This window comes from Bos taurus, chromosome 11, assembly GCF_002263795.3.
Source record: "Bos taurus isolate L1 Dominette 01449 registration number 42190680 breed Hereford chromosome 11, ARS-UCD2.0, whole genome shotgun sequence".
In the NCBI taxonomy this organism is placed as follows: Eukaryota; Metazoa; Chordata; class Mammalia; order Artiodactyla; family Bovidae; genus Bos; species Bos taurus.
Window position 1 is genome coordinate 21,063,681 of NC_037338.1, and position 17,238 is coordinate 21,080,918.

The 17,238-nt window shown below is 41.8% G+C and overlaps 1 protein-coding gene across 2 annotated transcripts in view; it reads left to right on the forward strand.

Moving 5' to 3' along the window:
- Positions 1–12,089, forward strand: part of GALM (galactose mutarotase) — a 54,627-nt gene extending 42,538 nt beyond the window's left edge. For both annotated transcript variants that reach the window (XM_005212684.5, NM_001034795.1), the window contains 3 exon segments: positions 8,504–8,645; positions 10,095–10,269; positions 10,898–12,089. In XM_005212684.5, the coding sequence (XP_005212741.1) occupies positions 8,504–8,645; positions 10,095–10,269; positions 10,898–10,975 (395 nt within the window). In that variant the 3' untranslated portion in view covers positions 10,976–12,089.
- The last annotated feature ends 5,149 nt before the right edge of the window (positions 12,090–17,238 follow it).

Consider the following 17,238-nt stretch of genomic DNA (forward strand, 5'->3'; position numbering starts at 1 on the left):
TTGTTTTAGTTTAATTAATTCATTAATTTGGCTGCCTTGGGTCTTAGTTGAAGCACTCGAGATGTTCATTGGGTCACGCGAGATCTTCTGTGGCTCTCAGACTCTGGCTGTGGCATGTGGGTTCAGTGGTTTCAGCGTGCAGACTTAGTTGCTCCGCAGCATCTGGGATCTTAGTTCCCTAACCAGGGATCGAACCCACACATTATGAGGTAGATTCTTAACCACTGGACCACCAGGGAAGACCCCCTGAGGTCAGATTAATGCCTGGTACATAAAAGATACTCAAAAAAGAGTGAGCTAACAAATTTATATTTGTTTCTTCCCTATGCAAAAGTAATTGCAAGGGTTAGTGTTCTTAAGGCAGAATCATCTAAAGGGACTTCTGACTATGTAAAAATAGCAAGGAGGGATAAATTCACTTCCTGTCAGGACTTGTCAAGTGCCAAGAGGTGAAAACATCCCAAGGCGGTACACTAGTTATCTATTGCTCTATAACACTTTATGATCTCTCACTGCGGTCAGGAATTTAGACAGGGCATATCTTGTCTCTGCATATTGATGTCTAGGACCTCTGTTGGAAGATGAGAGAGCCAGGATGGGAATCATCAGAAGGCTCATTCACTTGCCTGTCTGGCAGTTGATGCTGACTGTTGGTTGGAGGCTGTCAGCCAAAATACCCCTTTTGACATGGCTTTTCGATGCAACTTGAGTTTCTTAAAACTTGGCAGCCAGGCTCAAGAGCAGATGTTCTGAGGCAGACAGGACCAAGCCAAAGCCACTCTGTATTTAGAACCTGGCCTTAGAAATCACATAGCACCACTTGTGCCACGTTCTATTGGTTAAGGCAGTTACAAAGGTCCGTCCAGGCTTAAGGGAGGAAACAAGACTCCACCTCTCGGTGAAGGAGTGTCAGCATCACATTGTAAGTAGAGCCTGTGGGATGGATCTATCCTGGAGTGGCCATCTTTGAAAAATGCAGTATGCCACAGGCAGTCATGGGGAAAAGGCCAAGTTCCTCTAAGAATCCCTCATTTGAGAGAAGAGATATGAATCAAGGCAGATGAGTTTCATGAAGGGTGACTTTTTCCTTTACTTCCAGAGAGCCGGCAATTATAACTCTATCAGGAATGCAGATAGAGGAAGATTTAAGGCCTTGTGACAGAGATCTGGAATGTTAGAGAGTCCTGTTTCCACTGCTCAGGTCCACATTATCTTCTTGCAAGAATAAGGCAGCTGTAGCTGCTACAGTGACACCCCCATGAGCTCTCTTTGTTGAGCTACTCCATAGACTCGACCTTATTCCTGGCTCACTGTCACTCCAACAACACTCTTGTCATAATTCTTAATTATTTTATTATCCGTATTGATGATACCATGACCTTTCAGCTTCTTGACATCTTCTTGCAATGATCTTGTCCTCCAAGCTTTGCAGCTACTCACTCCTGTGGTCTGTGGGTCATACCCCCGACTTTGTTACTACCTCTTATCGCTGCCTTCTATTATCATAATGTAAGATGTCTGTTTCAGCTTCAATAATTCTTCAGTGCTACAAGAACCTGTAGCACTGATCCCACCACCCTGTCACTGTTCCTCACCTCCTTCCCTACTAAGATCAAAAGTCCATTATTCGGATCACCCCTTTTCATATGCTCTCAATGCCCTTCCCCTCTCTTTGTGTTCTTGTGTTCTCCTAACAAAGCCCAACCCTGACTAGTCCTATCCCTCCATGCTCTCTACCGTTGCCACCAAAAAGCTACTGTCTCACTCAGAATTCATGACAGCAACCTCAAGTGGGTCCTTAGTTGGGCTTGCAATCAGACTTTCCCTGAAATGGGGAAACAGAAGTACTGCCTCAGGCCACTCCCCTGTCCCAGAGCTATAAGGCCATATCTTTGGGTCAGAGCCCGGCATCTGCCAGGCATTGCTGCTCAGACCTTAGCACACATCCAGCCTTATTCAGGATGGTAAGAAATCCTTATCAGAAAGCAGCTTCTTGGGGACTTTGCTGGTGGTCCAGTGGTTAAGATCTCATGCTTCAAATGCAGGGCACGCAGGTGCAGTCCCTGGTTGGGGCCCTAAGATCCGACATGCCTTTGGAGTGTGGCCCAAAGAAAAAGAAAACAGCTTCTCTCTGCTGACACCATAGCTTTCTGGTGGCTTCAAAACCGAAGTCTGGTGATGTGACATCCTCTCTGAAGGCACCCTTTTCATTTCCGCTTCATTTTATGTACACTCAGCGTTGCTGAGAGAGCTATTTTCATATCTCCTTCTACTCTTAGCACCAGAGCAGGAACTCACGTATGCGGATAAACAGAAATTAAAACAACTGCACATTCATTTTCCAAATTCTTAGAAAAAGCAAGAGTATTTGGGGATTAAGGGTGGGAGGGGCTGCAGCCAAGTCCATCCAAGGGGAGGTGAAAAGTGCCTGAGTAGCGGCCTGGAGACTCTGACACGATGGAGACGCGTCACCTTGGGCAGGTCCCTTTAGCTGTCTGGGTCCCAACCTCATCTGCAAAGCGAGGGGACTAGATGAGGTAATTCCTAAGGTTCTTTCTAAATCTTTCATTCTGACTTTGTCACAGGATGCTACAACATTCACAGTTGCCCGTTTTTTTATCTGTTTACTTGATTCATTCATCAGGTTTTCAATCAAGTAAAGACTCTGCTTAATGCTCAGAAGATACAAAAATCAGTAGGACACATACAGTCCCTGCTCTTTAGGGGCTCACATTCCCTATAGATATATAGCTTGATATAATCCTAGAGTTATGCCTTAATGTGATGAATGTTTGGGGGAAAGTATGTTCAAAGTAGGATGAACAAAGTCAAAAAGGGGGTTAGTTCTAGCTGTGGATGATATATTCCCTCACAGAGGAAATAGCATTGGAGAATAAGCATTCTTAAATACCCTAGTGGACTTTGCCAGAATGGTGTGGGGGGCCAGAAAGCTCATTCCAGTTATAAGAAAGAGTCCAAAGACATAGTGAGTCTGGGAGACAAATACAAAAGTTTTCATATGCCTGACCACCAAGCACATGAGGGAGTGTGTCAGGGCATAAGGCTGGGAAAGATTCGATTAGAACCTTCTCTTTTTCTTCTTATTTAGCAAAAATCTCATTTTAGGATTATCCCCATTGTCTGATTTTTGAGTCAGGACTTCTCTGCTGTTCTTGAATTCTTACCCTCTCTAAGCTCTGCTTGTGTTATATATATATGTATTTCCTGAAATTTGGCCCATTTATTTATGCCATCTTCCTGAAAATGTTCAGGCATATCATTTATCAAATATTTCCATGTAATGTGGAGGGCAACAAATAATAGCAGCTTTGTTTTACAGAGAGAAAAACTAAAGTAAACACTGATTTGTAGATTGCACAACATCAGGTTAATAGACATGAAAGGTGCCCTGGGGTGCTTCCTTCATGAAAATTCCATGACTTTCTTTTTTCTTTAAACTCAAGAAAAGTAAATAATCTTGACTGACCCAGGCAATCGTATTAGGACTATCTTAAAAGGGTTAGATTTTGAGTCAAATACGGCTTTAAGAAAGCACTAAATATTGTGAGCACCATTTAAAGTTAGGAAAGAAAGCAAAACATAAATGATCACTTGGAATATGTGTTGGTAAGATTAAAATCTTGTTGAACCCATGAAAACAGCTGCTTTTTTCCAGTCTAACTGTTGTCTTTTTTAAAGTTTGTGCGGGAGATGGTTGGTCACCCAGACTTCAGAGGACAGTCGTTACAGCCCGGTGGGGTCACTACCACCCAGGATTTGATGTTAGAGATCCGACAAGTTCAGCCCTCAGAACTGCTCAGGGTTTAGAGGACTTGACTGAACTCCGTGTGGATGTCTGTACAGTAAGCTCTTTATATTGTGTCTCTAGCACCATCTACTGGGAAAAGAAGTGCCATTATTAGAATTACATTAGAAAGTGTCAGAAACCCAACTCAGGAAGCAGAGGAGAAAAGGGGAGGAAGGAGTTCAGAAGATTCTAAGAAACGGAGAATTGAATATATTATATTGAAGTTTCTTGTATACAGATGTAACCACTAAAACAAAAATACAAAGTTTCTAAATTATTAGGAACACACAAACACAGACCATATTGTAAAAGATTTTTTTTTTTAAAAAGCAACTAGAATTCATAAACACGCACCATAAAATACAGTGACAAACAAAGAACACTTATAATATACATATGTCTTCTTAATGCATGCGTGCTAAGTTGCTTTAGTCGTGTCCAGGTCTTTGTGACCCTATGGACTGTAGCCCTACCAGGCTCCTCAGTCCATGGAATTCTCCAGGCAAGAATATTGGAGTAAGTTGCCATGCCTTCCTCCAGGGGATCTTACGTCCAATCCAAGTCGCTTATGTCTCTTATGTCTCCTGCATTGTCAGACAGCTTCTCTACCACCAGTGCCATCCAGGAAGTCCGTGCTGTCTTAATAGCCCCTATTAAACAGTCTCAGATTAAATCACACAAAAAAACCCAACAGAATGCCATGTACAAACCAAGTGATTAACTTGGTTTGAAAGGTTCAAAATATGAGCACTCGAAAGCAAACCAAGCAAGTGAAAGCCCAAGTAGCAGAGGGTCTCAATCTGAATATCAGAAAAGACTGATTTCAGGACAGAAAGCATTCGATTACATGAAGGAAGACACTTGGAAATGATAAAGGATGCAGTTCACAATGAAAGTTCACCCCAAAATGACTGTATCTAAGATCATGAAGAAAACCTCTAGCAGTTTCACAAAATACAATGCAGCCAATATTGGCTTAGAAATGTTTTAACTCTTAATAATTCTTGGATCAAAAGAGAAGTCAAGGGACTTCTCCACACTTCAAATTCAAGAGCTGCGGGTTAGATCCCTGGTCAGGTAACTAAGATCCCATGTGCCAAGTGGTGTGGCGAAAAAAAAGAAAGGAAATAAAAAAAAAATTTTTTTTAAGGAAGCCAAACCCCAGAACTAGGGATATCAGAAAAATAATTATGTATAATGGAAATGTATACATAATATATAGGACTATATAGTAAATAAATAGTATAATATAAAATTATCTATAATGAAAATGCCTACATGTGCTATAATTAAAGTAATAGAAAATTTTAGCACTACTTATATGTTAATTAAAACTTGTGAAATTAAATGAATTATGCATCTAATACAAGATATTTGAAAACAATTAAAAAATAAATCCAAGAGAGCAAAAGAAAAATTAACAAAAATAAAAGAAATTATAATTTTGAAAAGAATCAGAAAAGGTAGTACATAAATCCAAGAGCCACTTCACTGAGGGGGAAAATAACCCCCAAAATAAATATAACAGTAGATAACCTATTCAGTCCACAGAATTAGATATGAGCAGAGGCAAATAATGACAGATGGATGGAACCGAAAGGATCATAAATTATTTCTTTCCTCAACTCTTCACAAGTCAACATGAGAGTAATATAGATGAAATGGATAATTTTCTAGGAAAATATATAAATTTGTGATTGTGAGCCCCAAAAGAAATTTTAAATCGATTATCAGAGAAAGATGGAGAAAACTACAAGTGCAGTGGAGTTGTCTAATGAAATACGGACGTACGTTCAGCAACAACCTCCAAGATAAATTGAGTGAAAAGTTCGGGGTGGAAACAGGCTGTGTTTTATGGATATGCACTTAGATGCTTGGGTATTCTTGTAGCATCTCTAGAAGGTACGTGAGAAACAAGTGACAGTGGTTGCTTCTGTTGAAAGAAGCTGGGTCTGTGGGGAACGGAAAATAGGGAACTTCTTTGCACTACAGGGTATTACTTTGTACCTTTTACATCTGTCATCTTTTAAACTGATTACATGTGTAAATATTACCTACTCAAGAATTTTTTTTGGAAAAGTAGAACCAAGACAAAGGAAATAAATGCTTTTAAAGGCTGTTTTCAAGAATACTGCTTAACTTTTCCTAAAGCTGACTCTGGTAAGAGAAAGATTCTCTTGGTTGAACATGGACCCGAGACTCCGGAATGGTCTTGGCCAGGCCTCCCTGTCTCTCTCAGGTGCTTTGGACGCCAGGCCCCCTTGCAGCTCTGTGTGAACTCAAAGACCCTATTCCTCACACATCAGGAAGAATACATTTCTGAGCAGAAGCTCTGAGTTAAAAAAAGAAAACCCTCTTTTCACCCAAAGGCAGGACATCCCTGTTACTTGGTATTTAGGAACTCACAAAAGCGGAACCAAATGCTTTAAATGGCTAAAAGTCAGTTCTCTTTTTACCTATTTCATTTTTTTTAATGGTAAGATACAAGTTCCTAATTTTTCTTAGCCTCTAAGATTCTAGCTCCACTTTGCATGGTATGTCTCTCAAAAAACAGACGAAACCAAGTTCCTAAAACATCTCCATCTGACCACATGAAAAGAAAAATGACTCACATCCTGAAAGAATATGTTAGACATCTAAAGTCTGTACTTACCTATAAAATATATTATAAAGTTCTGGGACAATACAAAACTTTTAAAAGGACTAAACTGTATCATTGTGTAAGGCTCTATCCCTTTCCGCTTTCCCTCTCAAGAAAGATTGGCCAGATTGCTTGGCCTGCTGCAGAGGAACCTAGGATTCCTTGTATTTGGGGAAAGAGCCTAGGGCCAGGGGCTTCTCACTGCTGAGCCATACTTCTAGGGTAAGACGGCAAAGACCTCTGCTGTTATCTGTTCCCAGGGTTTTCTAGCTGAGCTGCTCAGAGCCTGTACTGGCTTCACTCTAGCTTATATATATTTGTATTTGTAAATTTTTATTTACTTATTTTTGGTTGTGCTGGGTCTTCGTTGCTGCACACAGGCTTTCTCTAGTTGTGGCCTTGCATTGGCAGGTGGATTCTTAACCACTGGACCACCAGGGAAATCCCTATATATATATATATATATATATGTATGTATTTTATGTTGTGTACAGTTGACCTTTGAACAATGAAGAGGTTAGGGGCACTAACCCTCCATGCAGTCGAAAATCCACCTATCACTTAACAGTTGGCCTTCCAAATCCAAGTATTCGACCAGTCAAGGACAGTGTGGTACTGTAATATTACTGAAAAAAATCCACATATAAGTCAACAAAAAACATTTCAAACCCATGTTTTTCAAGGGTCAACTATATATTTATTTTACATGTGTGTGTGTTTATTGAACTCCCCTCTGAATATTAACAATAAATTCTGCAGGAATGGGGTAGGGGTTGAAAGTCAGTGATTTAGTCCAATTTATTCATTGCACTGATGAAAAACCCCAGGCCCAGAGAAGTGATTTCAGCTAATTTGGCTTAATCTCTTTCCTTATCTGAGGCAGGTTCTACCCTACTACTACTACTATTACTACTACTGCTTTTGCTGCTATTACTGATATGATAAACACACACAAATCACCTTGTACTTAAGCCGTTTTTCTCCATATCAGTTATTCTTCAAACTTCTTCACCCATTCAGCCTACTATGACCTCACCTAAAGTCTCAGCTCAACTGCTAAACTTTTATCCATGAAATCTCCCCAGTCTGCCACATCTAAGCCAACCCATTCACACCGCCTGTCTTCCTTCTTATAGCTGTGCCTCTGCTGGAACACTCTACACACTATGGTTATGAACTGCTTATATGTCCATTTCCTCCTTCAGGCTGCAAGCAGCTTAAAAAATATGTTCCATGTCTCATCTACGTGGCATCTCTGCCCATTAGAGTGCCTGGCATACAGTAGGTGTTGAATAAGTGTTGATCAATCAAAAGAGTGACTGAGTGAATGGCACCTAGTCCACTGCTTTGGCTTTGACACATTCCAGGAACATGCCTATGGGGGGAAGTTTCCCGCACATTCCCTGAGCTTTCTTAATGGAGCTAACTTCAAAATATTTGTGTACCTTGTTTGATGGCTTGGCCTAACATCTAAAGAACAGACCTGGAAGTTGGGGAAAGAATGAAAGTAATAAAGCAAAATGGCACAATATTCAGAAGAATGTAAAATCCATGTTACAGTCTTTTGGCAAACCCTGTCTAGAGGACTGTCTATTGAGAACTTCACTCTTTCCCTTGGATCTCTAGAAAATTCACCCACAAGATAATTCTGATTCCTCTTTTCTACCCTTGAAGCCCAGACTTCTCCTTAGTGGTTTTAGTAGAGCAGAAGATATGAGCCCTGGGGTATCTCAGAACTAAAGCAAGAAATGTCAACAAGGTAACTGACTCAACAGTTAGGACAGCCTTTATCCACCTTATCCTTTAGTGAAAATTAAGTGCTTCCTTGATTTTTGTACTTTTTTCCACACTTGAATGATTCTGAATTTTATCGTCTTGCAGTCAGTAACACCTTACAATTAAGGAAATCTAATAATTTATTCTTCTTAAGATCTGACTCCCACCTCCTTTACAAATTGAAATTAAGGCTGGGAGGGTAGAACCAGTAGGGTGTTCAGGGTATAAAGATTTTATTCAGGCATTTATCACTCTTTTTTTCTGCTTCTTCCCACCAGGAGAAATTGCTTCAGTGCAAGGAACGGCATTTGACCTGAGGAAGCCAGTGGAGCTTGGAAAACACCTGCAGGAGTTCCACGTGAATGGCTTTGACCACAATTTCTGTCTGAAGGGATCTAAAGAAAAGCGTTTCTGTGCACGGTAGGTACTTTTCATTTGCTGCCTCTGTTGGGAAGAGATCCCAACTCCTATTCGAGGAGCTTTTCCTCTGGCCCTATTAATGCCAGTTACTATGCTGCAGGGGACTGTCTCCCACAACTCAAGTGTCTTTTCAAAGCTCCTGTTCCACGGGTGACTTCATCCCCACCCTTCATCTGCCTTTATCCCTGCCTGGCATTCTGTCTCTTTGTCTCTTCTCTCCCCATCTCTGCCCCATCTCTCAGGCCTTTTTTTTCCCACTAGAAGTGCCAGTTTCTCCTGACTAAAGTCACCTCTGCTTTCCTTGAACTTCCAGAGTCCTTTGTCCTTTCTTGACTCATGATGTATGCTCTGCTTCCTTGCATGGAAGGCTGGAGGTTACGTTTCCCCTATAGCGCTCACCACCTCCAGCCTGTCTGATAGGCATCTGTGTCCACACTCTCCTTCTCACTAAATTCCGAGTACTTCACATCATCTCATCCTTGTGAATCCCTCCCTCCACCTTGACACCTAACACCATGCTTGGCACTAGCACATAATCAATATGTTTGTAGAACGGACGGACCTTAAGTAAAGCAGAGAAAATGACTGAAGCTCTAATAGCAGCAGAAAGAACTTCTAAAGCCTTCTCTCCCTCACAGCCCCAGCACCAACCCCAGGCGTGTTCCCTCTAGCTCCTGCCCACTCTCCTCTGTGCCTCCTATTCACATCCCTCTCCAGACGGCCTCCACCTGAGGAGACCTCTCGCCACTCCTGCCTTCTCTGGCTGTTCAGTCCCTGGCCTTTCTCTTTCTAAACATCTTTCCCTGAACCTCATTGTGGGATGTTTTACCTTGGTAAGGCTATGAGAGACCTAGCCTTATGTATATCCCTTTGACCCCAAATATAAGACCAAGTAGGTACTCTCTCCTCTGTAGAGGCTTTTCTTTTTTTAAAAAAAGGAAACAGTCTAGCAGCCTATTCTGGGGGGAATAGCTGACTAAGGAGCCCCCTGCCTGCTCTAGCCCCAGGGCGGCAGGTAGTTTAACTTAGAAAAGCATCTCTTCTCTTTCAAAAGACATAATTGGTTGTCTTGTCAGACCAAGCAGAGAGCTCCAACTCCTTATGGGAAATTATTCCAGTCTCCCCCCAGAGCCCTAAAACTGCCTCTGTCCAGCCTGGCTCCCCTGACACACACAAACATATCTGACTAGGGTGAGTCCCTTTTGCCTTCCCCAGGGAAGCCAAGCTCAGAGTGAGAAGGTGCTATGGCGAATCCTCAAAACCACCTACTTACATCTCCCCTGAGAGGCTGCGAGAATCTCCTACCATGCTGTTCTCATCTTTGTCTCTTCCATATCCTGCCTGGCTGTGTGGCTGGGTCTGACTCCTATCTCAAAGCTGCTTCCCAGCTTCTCCCTGTCTGCTTTTTCACCCTGGACCTCCGTATACGTGCTCTGGCTTTATCTCTAGGGTCCATCATGCTGGAAGCGGGCGGGTACTGGAAGTGTACACCACCCAACCTGGGGTCCAGTTTTACACGGGCAACTTCCTGGATGGCACGCTGAAGGGCAAGAGTGGAGCAGGCTACCCCAAGCACTCCGGATTCTGCCTTGAGACTCAGAGCTGGCCTGATGCAGTCAATCAGGTAAGTCCACAAGCCAGCTTGTTAGAGTGGTGGTATGTCCGAGGTCATACCAGATGACAGAGATCACAACACTCAAATCAGATCTGAATGATTCAAAAGTCTGTGTGTTCTCTTCTCCAAGTCAAGGTAAACATAGGAAATTCTTAGCCATGTTACTAACATGGCATTCATATGTTAAAAAAAAACTGTATTTTGTACCTTCAAAGCCTTTATTCAGTTTAACCTTTCTCCTTATGAATATTTACTCATTTTATACAACCACACTGTTAAGATGATCCTCCAAATCTTTTCATCCTTTCGCTTCCTCCTTTCTTTTCCAGCTATTGCCTAGAGTAATGCTCCTCAAAGTTCAAGCCCATAATAAGACACTTGCAGCCTGCACCAGAATGTAAATCAACCCCTCTTCTTTCATTAAGAAAGTCTTGCTGTGACAAAGTGTGTTTCGTGATGTGGTTATTTTTATCCTGGTTCGAGTTCATCTAATTGCAAACCAATAATAAATGGTTCTTACCCTGGCAACTGGTTCACATTAGAACTGGTCTGGAGACCAGTCCAGAAGCCATCCTGAGTGGTTAAGGGTGCAACCTGGGTTGGCAAGGTGTAACCTGTATTGTTTTCCTCTTCACAGCCTCACTTTCCGCCTGTGTTGCTGAAGCCTGGTGAGGAGTATGACCACACCACTTGGTTCAAGTTTTCTGTGGCCTAAGGAAATGTAAAGATATGTCCTGCTCCAAGGTCAGGCTGGGAGCCCCTTTAGCAGCCTGACTCTCCTATAAAGAGATGAGTTGAAGATTTAGAGGCTTTCAAAGTGATCCTGTGATTTAAAATCATACAAATGGTAGCAGTCAGGGTAGTCAGGTCTGAATATTGATTTCCTTCCCAAAGACTGGCTCCAGGCCAGGTCTAATGACCAGCTCTCCTCTCTGTGAAGTGAAGGGGACTCAACCACCAATGTCACCCATCATCTCAGCCTTGATCCTAGCCCAGAAGTGGCACCTGGGCTCCATGTGTTGGCTCCATCTGTCCATTCTGCCCCTTTCTTTTCTACTTTCCACCCTTTCTTTCTTTAATCCTACTCAATCCTTTTTTTCCCCCTCTTTCTCTAGCTCACATCACCTTGCCCTATGCATCCTATGGAGTTTTCAGGTCGCTTAGCTCATTCAGCCTGCTGGCAGAGGGAGCCTGTCTGCCTCAATAAGGCAACAGATGATGGAGACATGAGTCAGCTGAAGCTTACAGGGGATAAATGACTCACCTAAAGACACTGAACTAGGAAAAATTTTAACCAAGACTCTAAGTCGGGTTATTTGCATGAAAAACGTGCAAATTCAAGTCCCCTTCTTTGCCTCCACTCCAGTCTTCAGGAGCATCCCTAGCATCAACTGATGGGCACAGAGGAGTCTAACCCTTACTGTTAGCTAGCCTTTCTTCCCAAATTCACTTTTATAAAAAGAAGCGCGAGTCTGTTTGAGCTTTACAGGTAATGTGATTTAAGGTGCAAGATCAAAATGTCCAGAAAGAATCTGTAAATTTGATTCTCTGCCTTCACAGTTAACTGAGAAGGCCAGTTCAGCCAAGGCATAGGAAGGAAGTCACTGGAGACAGGAGCTATGTTAGTGTGAGGAGAGGGCCTTAACTGAGAGAACTACAAATTGCACTGGAGAGCACATGTGTTACGTAGACCAGCCTGGGCTTCCCACCTTTCCTAATTGAATCGTCAGTGATGGATTTGGGTTGGTGGCTTTTAAAGAAATGTATCTTATACTATTATACACTAATAATCAGTTTAAATAAAATCAAAATCTGCACCTTCAAAAAAACTCCGTTTCTTCATTCTGTCAGGTGTGAACCTTTGGGAAATGGATCAAATATAAACCGTGTGTTCTGGACTCTACTATGCTCTCCAGTCCCAGCCCTAGCTGGGAATACCATCTAACCAGCAGCCTGTGGAGCTTCCTCTATACTTCCCTTTCTCTTTGTTGTTCAGTTGCTAAGCTGAGTTTGACTCTCTGGGCCCATGGACTGTAGCACACCAAGCTACAGTATCCTCTCTAAGAGTACAGTATCCTCTACTATCTCCTGGAGTTTGCTCAAATTCATGTCCATTGAGTCGGTGATGCTATCTAATCATCTCATTCTCTGCCACCCCTTGAAAATACGGTTTATTTTTTAATTCACTTTGACATGAATTTTCTGAGCACTTTACAGTTCTCTCCTGGGTCTTTTAAGCAGTTCAAGAGGTGATGTCCAAGATGTAGTATGTTCCTTAGGAACATCACAAATCTCTTTGGGGAAAACAAGACTAACAGGAACAACTAGATGATGTAGAATTGCACCATGACAGAGCTGGGAGCCCTGACCACTGACTTTGCTCCTGGCTTTTACTACATGGGCAGTCTAATTTCACTAGGCCTGTTTTCTCACCTCTGAGGCAAAGAGAATAGACTGTAATTATCTGGAGGATGAGTGTAAGTCTGCAGGCAGAAACTAAAGCTGGCCACTAGTACAATTAATGTGAGGTGGTGAAAACAAACCATGGTATTATTTGGTATGGAAAACACCATACATTATAGAATTATTAAAAACTTGTTGAAAATGTAAGTATCTACTCAGATGCAACCCCCACCAAGAGTAAGTCTCCAGGTCCCCACAAGTCCACGCCTTCTTTACCATACAGCCCCCCCACACCCACCCACGACCAAACTAGTGCTGTATTATTCTGAGTTCTGGTCTTTCATAGGTGAGCATATTATTGACTTCAGTTCAATGATCTACGGATTCCTTTGTTTCAAATTCATGACACAAATTCTTATCGCTGACTGAGATTTTCATTTTTCCAGTTCCCACCCATTTTGCCTAACAAGGTAAGATTTAACATTAAATAATTTGCACGATCATTGCTATAGTCTAAGATGCACGCTATGGACGTTGAACTGTTGTGACTGTTAGGTGACCAATGACAAGTTCAATCTCCAAAGACTAAAGGAAAGTAGCTAGCATCAATGAATAAATGGATCATTTGCAAAAAGTAGAACATGAAAAACTACCGCAGAAAACAGAAAGCACAGCATATACCCTGTTCCCTAGCCAGTTCCCATCACCAGTTACAACTGATAGCTGTTTAAAATGAAACAATGGAATCAGAAGTTTGCAATGGGCTTTTTAAAAACTATTTATTTGGTTGCTCCAGGTCTTGGTTGCATGTGGCATGTGGGATCTTTGATCTTTGTTGTGGCATGTGAACTCCTAGTTGTGGCATGTGGGATCCAGCTCCCTGGGCTATTTGGAGAGTTTGGACAGGACTGCAATCCTTTTCCAATCAAGGAATTTTTATCTTCTTTTAAGTTCCAGCTTCTTGAATTCAATTACTCAAATCATAATGTCTCAGATGATCTGGGTAGCACTGCCAGCTGTGGCTAAGTGAAGTCAGCAAACTCTCTCCTCAAAAAAAGCAACTATAATGTAGAAAAAAACTGAGACAAAACAAGTTTGTCACTCTGGCAACTAACCCAAAACATACAAGGCATGTTTGTTTGAAAAACTGCTGAACTTTGAGTAGAAACTGTAAGATTGTGGCATCCTTGCCTGGGGCTGCTCCCATTCCCTTTACTTCCCCAGCTCACTTGCAGCGGAGCTTCTGCCAGGGCGAAACAGAGCATGAAGACCAGGAGACTGCTACTGCTATGGTTTCGGGGATGGGAGGGTTCTCTCAGTTTGGAGTGGTAGGTGATATCCACACCCAACTGCTTTGTTAATAAAAATAGTGATCTTGGTGCTCTATAAGCAGGGAGGCTGATGGCTCTACTAGCCTGAGGTTTGCAACTGTGGTTGGAACAAGCACACTTCTGGGTGATCAGAGGCTACACGTGCACGGCAAAGACCAGAGGGGGTCAAGCTATTCACACACACACTCCTGGCCAACTCTGATGCAGCAGGTACATGCAAAGGAAATTAAAAGGACTTAGCAAAAAGCAAAAACAAAAGAGTTGAAAAAATGTCTAAACACTGAATCCACTCCCTGCCTTCACACAGACCCATCAGCAGAGCACAGTAACCTGGGCTGAAACGTGTGAGCACTACTGCCCGGTTGCTGACCACTGAGCCAGCTATGCAGACGCAGGGCAACCCTACAAAGCTGAGCTTCAAAATACACACAAGAGTGTTCTTTTAGAAATAGCCAAAATGCAGAATAGAGATTATAAAAAAAGAACCAAGCAAAATTCTGAGGTTGAAAGGTACAATAACCAATGACAGTTCCAACTACAGAGGCTCAGAAGCAGATTAAAAACGGCAGGGAACAAAGATAAATGAACCTGAAGACAGAAAAAATTTGAAAGCAAGAGGAAAAACATCTCGTCACTACAGGAGACCACCAATACAATTAACATCAGACTTTTTGCCTGCAACAGAGGGCAGGAGGCAGTAAAGGGCACAGTCAATGTGCTTAAACCCCAAATTATCCTTCAAATGCAAAAGTGGGTTAAAAACATTTCCAGATAAAAAATCAGAAAACTCACTTCTAGCAAAACTACTTACAAGAAATACTAGAGGAAGTCTTCCTTTAATGCTGCAAGGGAATTAAGACAGTAACTCAATTCCATGGAAAAAAAGGAAAAATACCAGAAACGGTAATTTTTCTCATCTTTCCTTTAAAAGACAGAAGGTTGTATGAGGCAATACTTAAACACCATGCTTCTGAGTTTGTAACACATAATATAGCACAAGGAGGGAAGTTTGGGAAAAGAAAATATACTGCAGCAAATTTCTGACTATTTGCTGACTATTAATCTGAAGGAGATTGTGATAAATTAAGATCCAGCTGTATAGTCAAAGCTATGGTTTTTCCAGTAGTCATGTATGGATGTGAGTTGGACCATAAAGAAAGCTGAGCGCTGAAGAATTGATGCTTTTGAACTATGGTGTTGGAGAAGACTCTAGAGAGTCCCTTGGACTGCAAGGAGATGCAACCAGTCCATCCTAAAGGAAATCAGTCTTGAATATTCCTTAGAAGGACTCATGCTAAAGCTGAAACTCCAATACTTCGGCCACCTGATTTGAAGAACTGATTCACTGGAAAAGACCCTGATGCTGGGAAAGATTGAAGGCGGGAAGAGAAGGGAACAACAGAGGATGAGATGGTTGGACGGCATCACTAACTTGATGGACCTGAGTTTGAGCAAGATCCAGGAGATGGTGAAGGACAGGGAAGCCTGGTGTGCTGCAGTTCATGGGGTCACAAAGAGTCGGACACAACTGTGTGACTGAACAGTAACAAGATATAACCACGTAGAAGATAACTAAAAAATGCAGTTTTAAAAAATCAAGAGGAATTTGAATAATACGCTAAAAAAATATTTAATACAAAATGGTAAAAAGACAGGAGACATACAGCAAACAACAAACCCCAAACATAAACCCAACCATACTTAGTAACAAGATCTAGAAACTAACTACAGTTGACCTTTGAAGTACCCCACCACCATGACCACCAAGTCAAAAATCCACATGTAACTCCAGCCATCTGCATCTGTGGTTCTACATCTGCAAATCGTGTAGGTATACAGAATCTATTGAAAAAAATCTATTTTTTCAATAGATTCTGTATACCTACATGATTTGTGTAAGTGGGCCATGCTGGTCAAACGTTAGTCACTCAGTCGTGTCCGAGTCTTTGTGACTCCATGCACTGTAGGCCCACCAGACTCCTCTGTCCATGGAATTCTCCAGGCAAAAATACTGGAGTGGGTTGCCATTTCCTTCTCCAAGGGATCTTCCTGACCCAGGGACTGAACCTGGGTCTCCCGCATTGCAGGCAGATTCTTTACTGACTGAGCCATCAGGGAAGACCATGCTGGTGAAACCTGTGCTATTTAAGGGTCAACTGTATATGCACCAATAAGCTCAAAGTAAATAGATGAAAAAGATATACCATAAAAACAGTAACCATAAAATAGGTAGAGTGGCTATATTAATATCAGAAAAAAACTGATTTTTAAACAAGCAATATTTCTAGAGATATTTAACAATAAAACAATTAACACATCATGAAGCTATAACAATTATAAATGTATATGCATTAGAGCCTTAGATGCTTTGAAGGAATTATTGTGACCAGGGGCCATGTTTGGAGTTCAGTTAGTGTTGGACAAAACCCAAACACTTCTGATAAATAGCCCTTCAAATTTCTTGAACAGAATGTTACATTTTAAAAAAATGAGTATTTCTCTTGAGCACAGTGACCTCTAGTGGTACTAATATAAACTCCTTTTTCATAGAAAGGTTCCATTCCATAGGGTCAGTTGGTTAAAGGATCCTGCTGCTGCTAAGTCGCTTCAGTCGTGTCCAACTCTGTGGGACTCCATAGACGGCAGCCCACCAGGCTCCTCTGTCCCTGGGATTCTCCAGGCAAGAACACTGGAGTGGGTTGCCATTTCCTTCTCCAGTAAAGGATCCTAGAGGATGTATTGTAGAATCCTCCTTTGAATCACGTGTGCTGCTAACTTTCTTATGATAATAGCAGTAAGCCAGGCCAGTCTGTCTAATAATGTTATAGTGAAGTAGGAGCTGGCTAAAACTAACCCCTTCAGCAGTAGTTTTCAATTGTGGCATACAAGGGAGATTTTTTAGAATATTAGTGCTCAAGCTACCCTCAGCAATTTTGATTTCATTACACTGTTTTTAAAGCTCCCTGGGTGATCCTGATTTGTAACTAGGGATGAGAACCACTGGCTCTAGCATAAAGTAAAAGCTTTCCTTAGTAACGAGTCTCCACATTTGCTAATATTTTAAGTGCATTAGTGTGTTTAGCTAGAATTTACTCTCTAGCTTCAGGAAGCACTTCAAGATTGAGTCAGAGAAAACAATCTTCCCAGACCAAAAGTATGTCTTAAGACCCCAGAAACCAGACTGACAATCCTGGCACCATTATGTTGAAGACTAAATAGTTAAGAGAGATGTTGGGGTAAGATC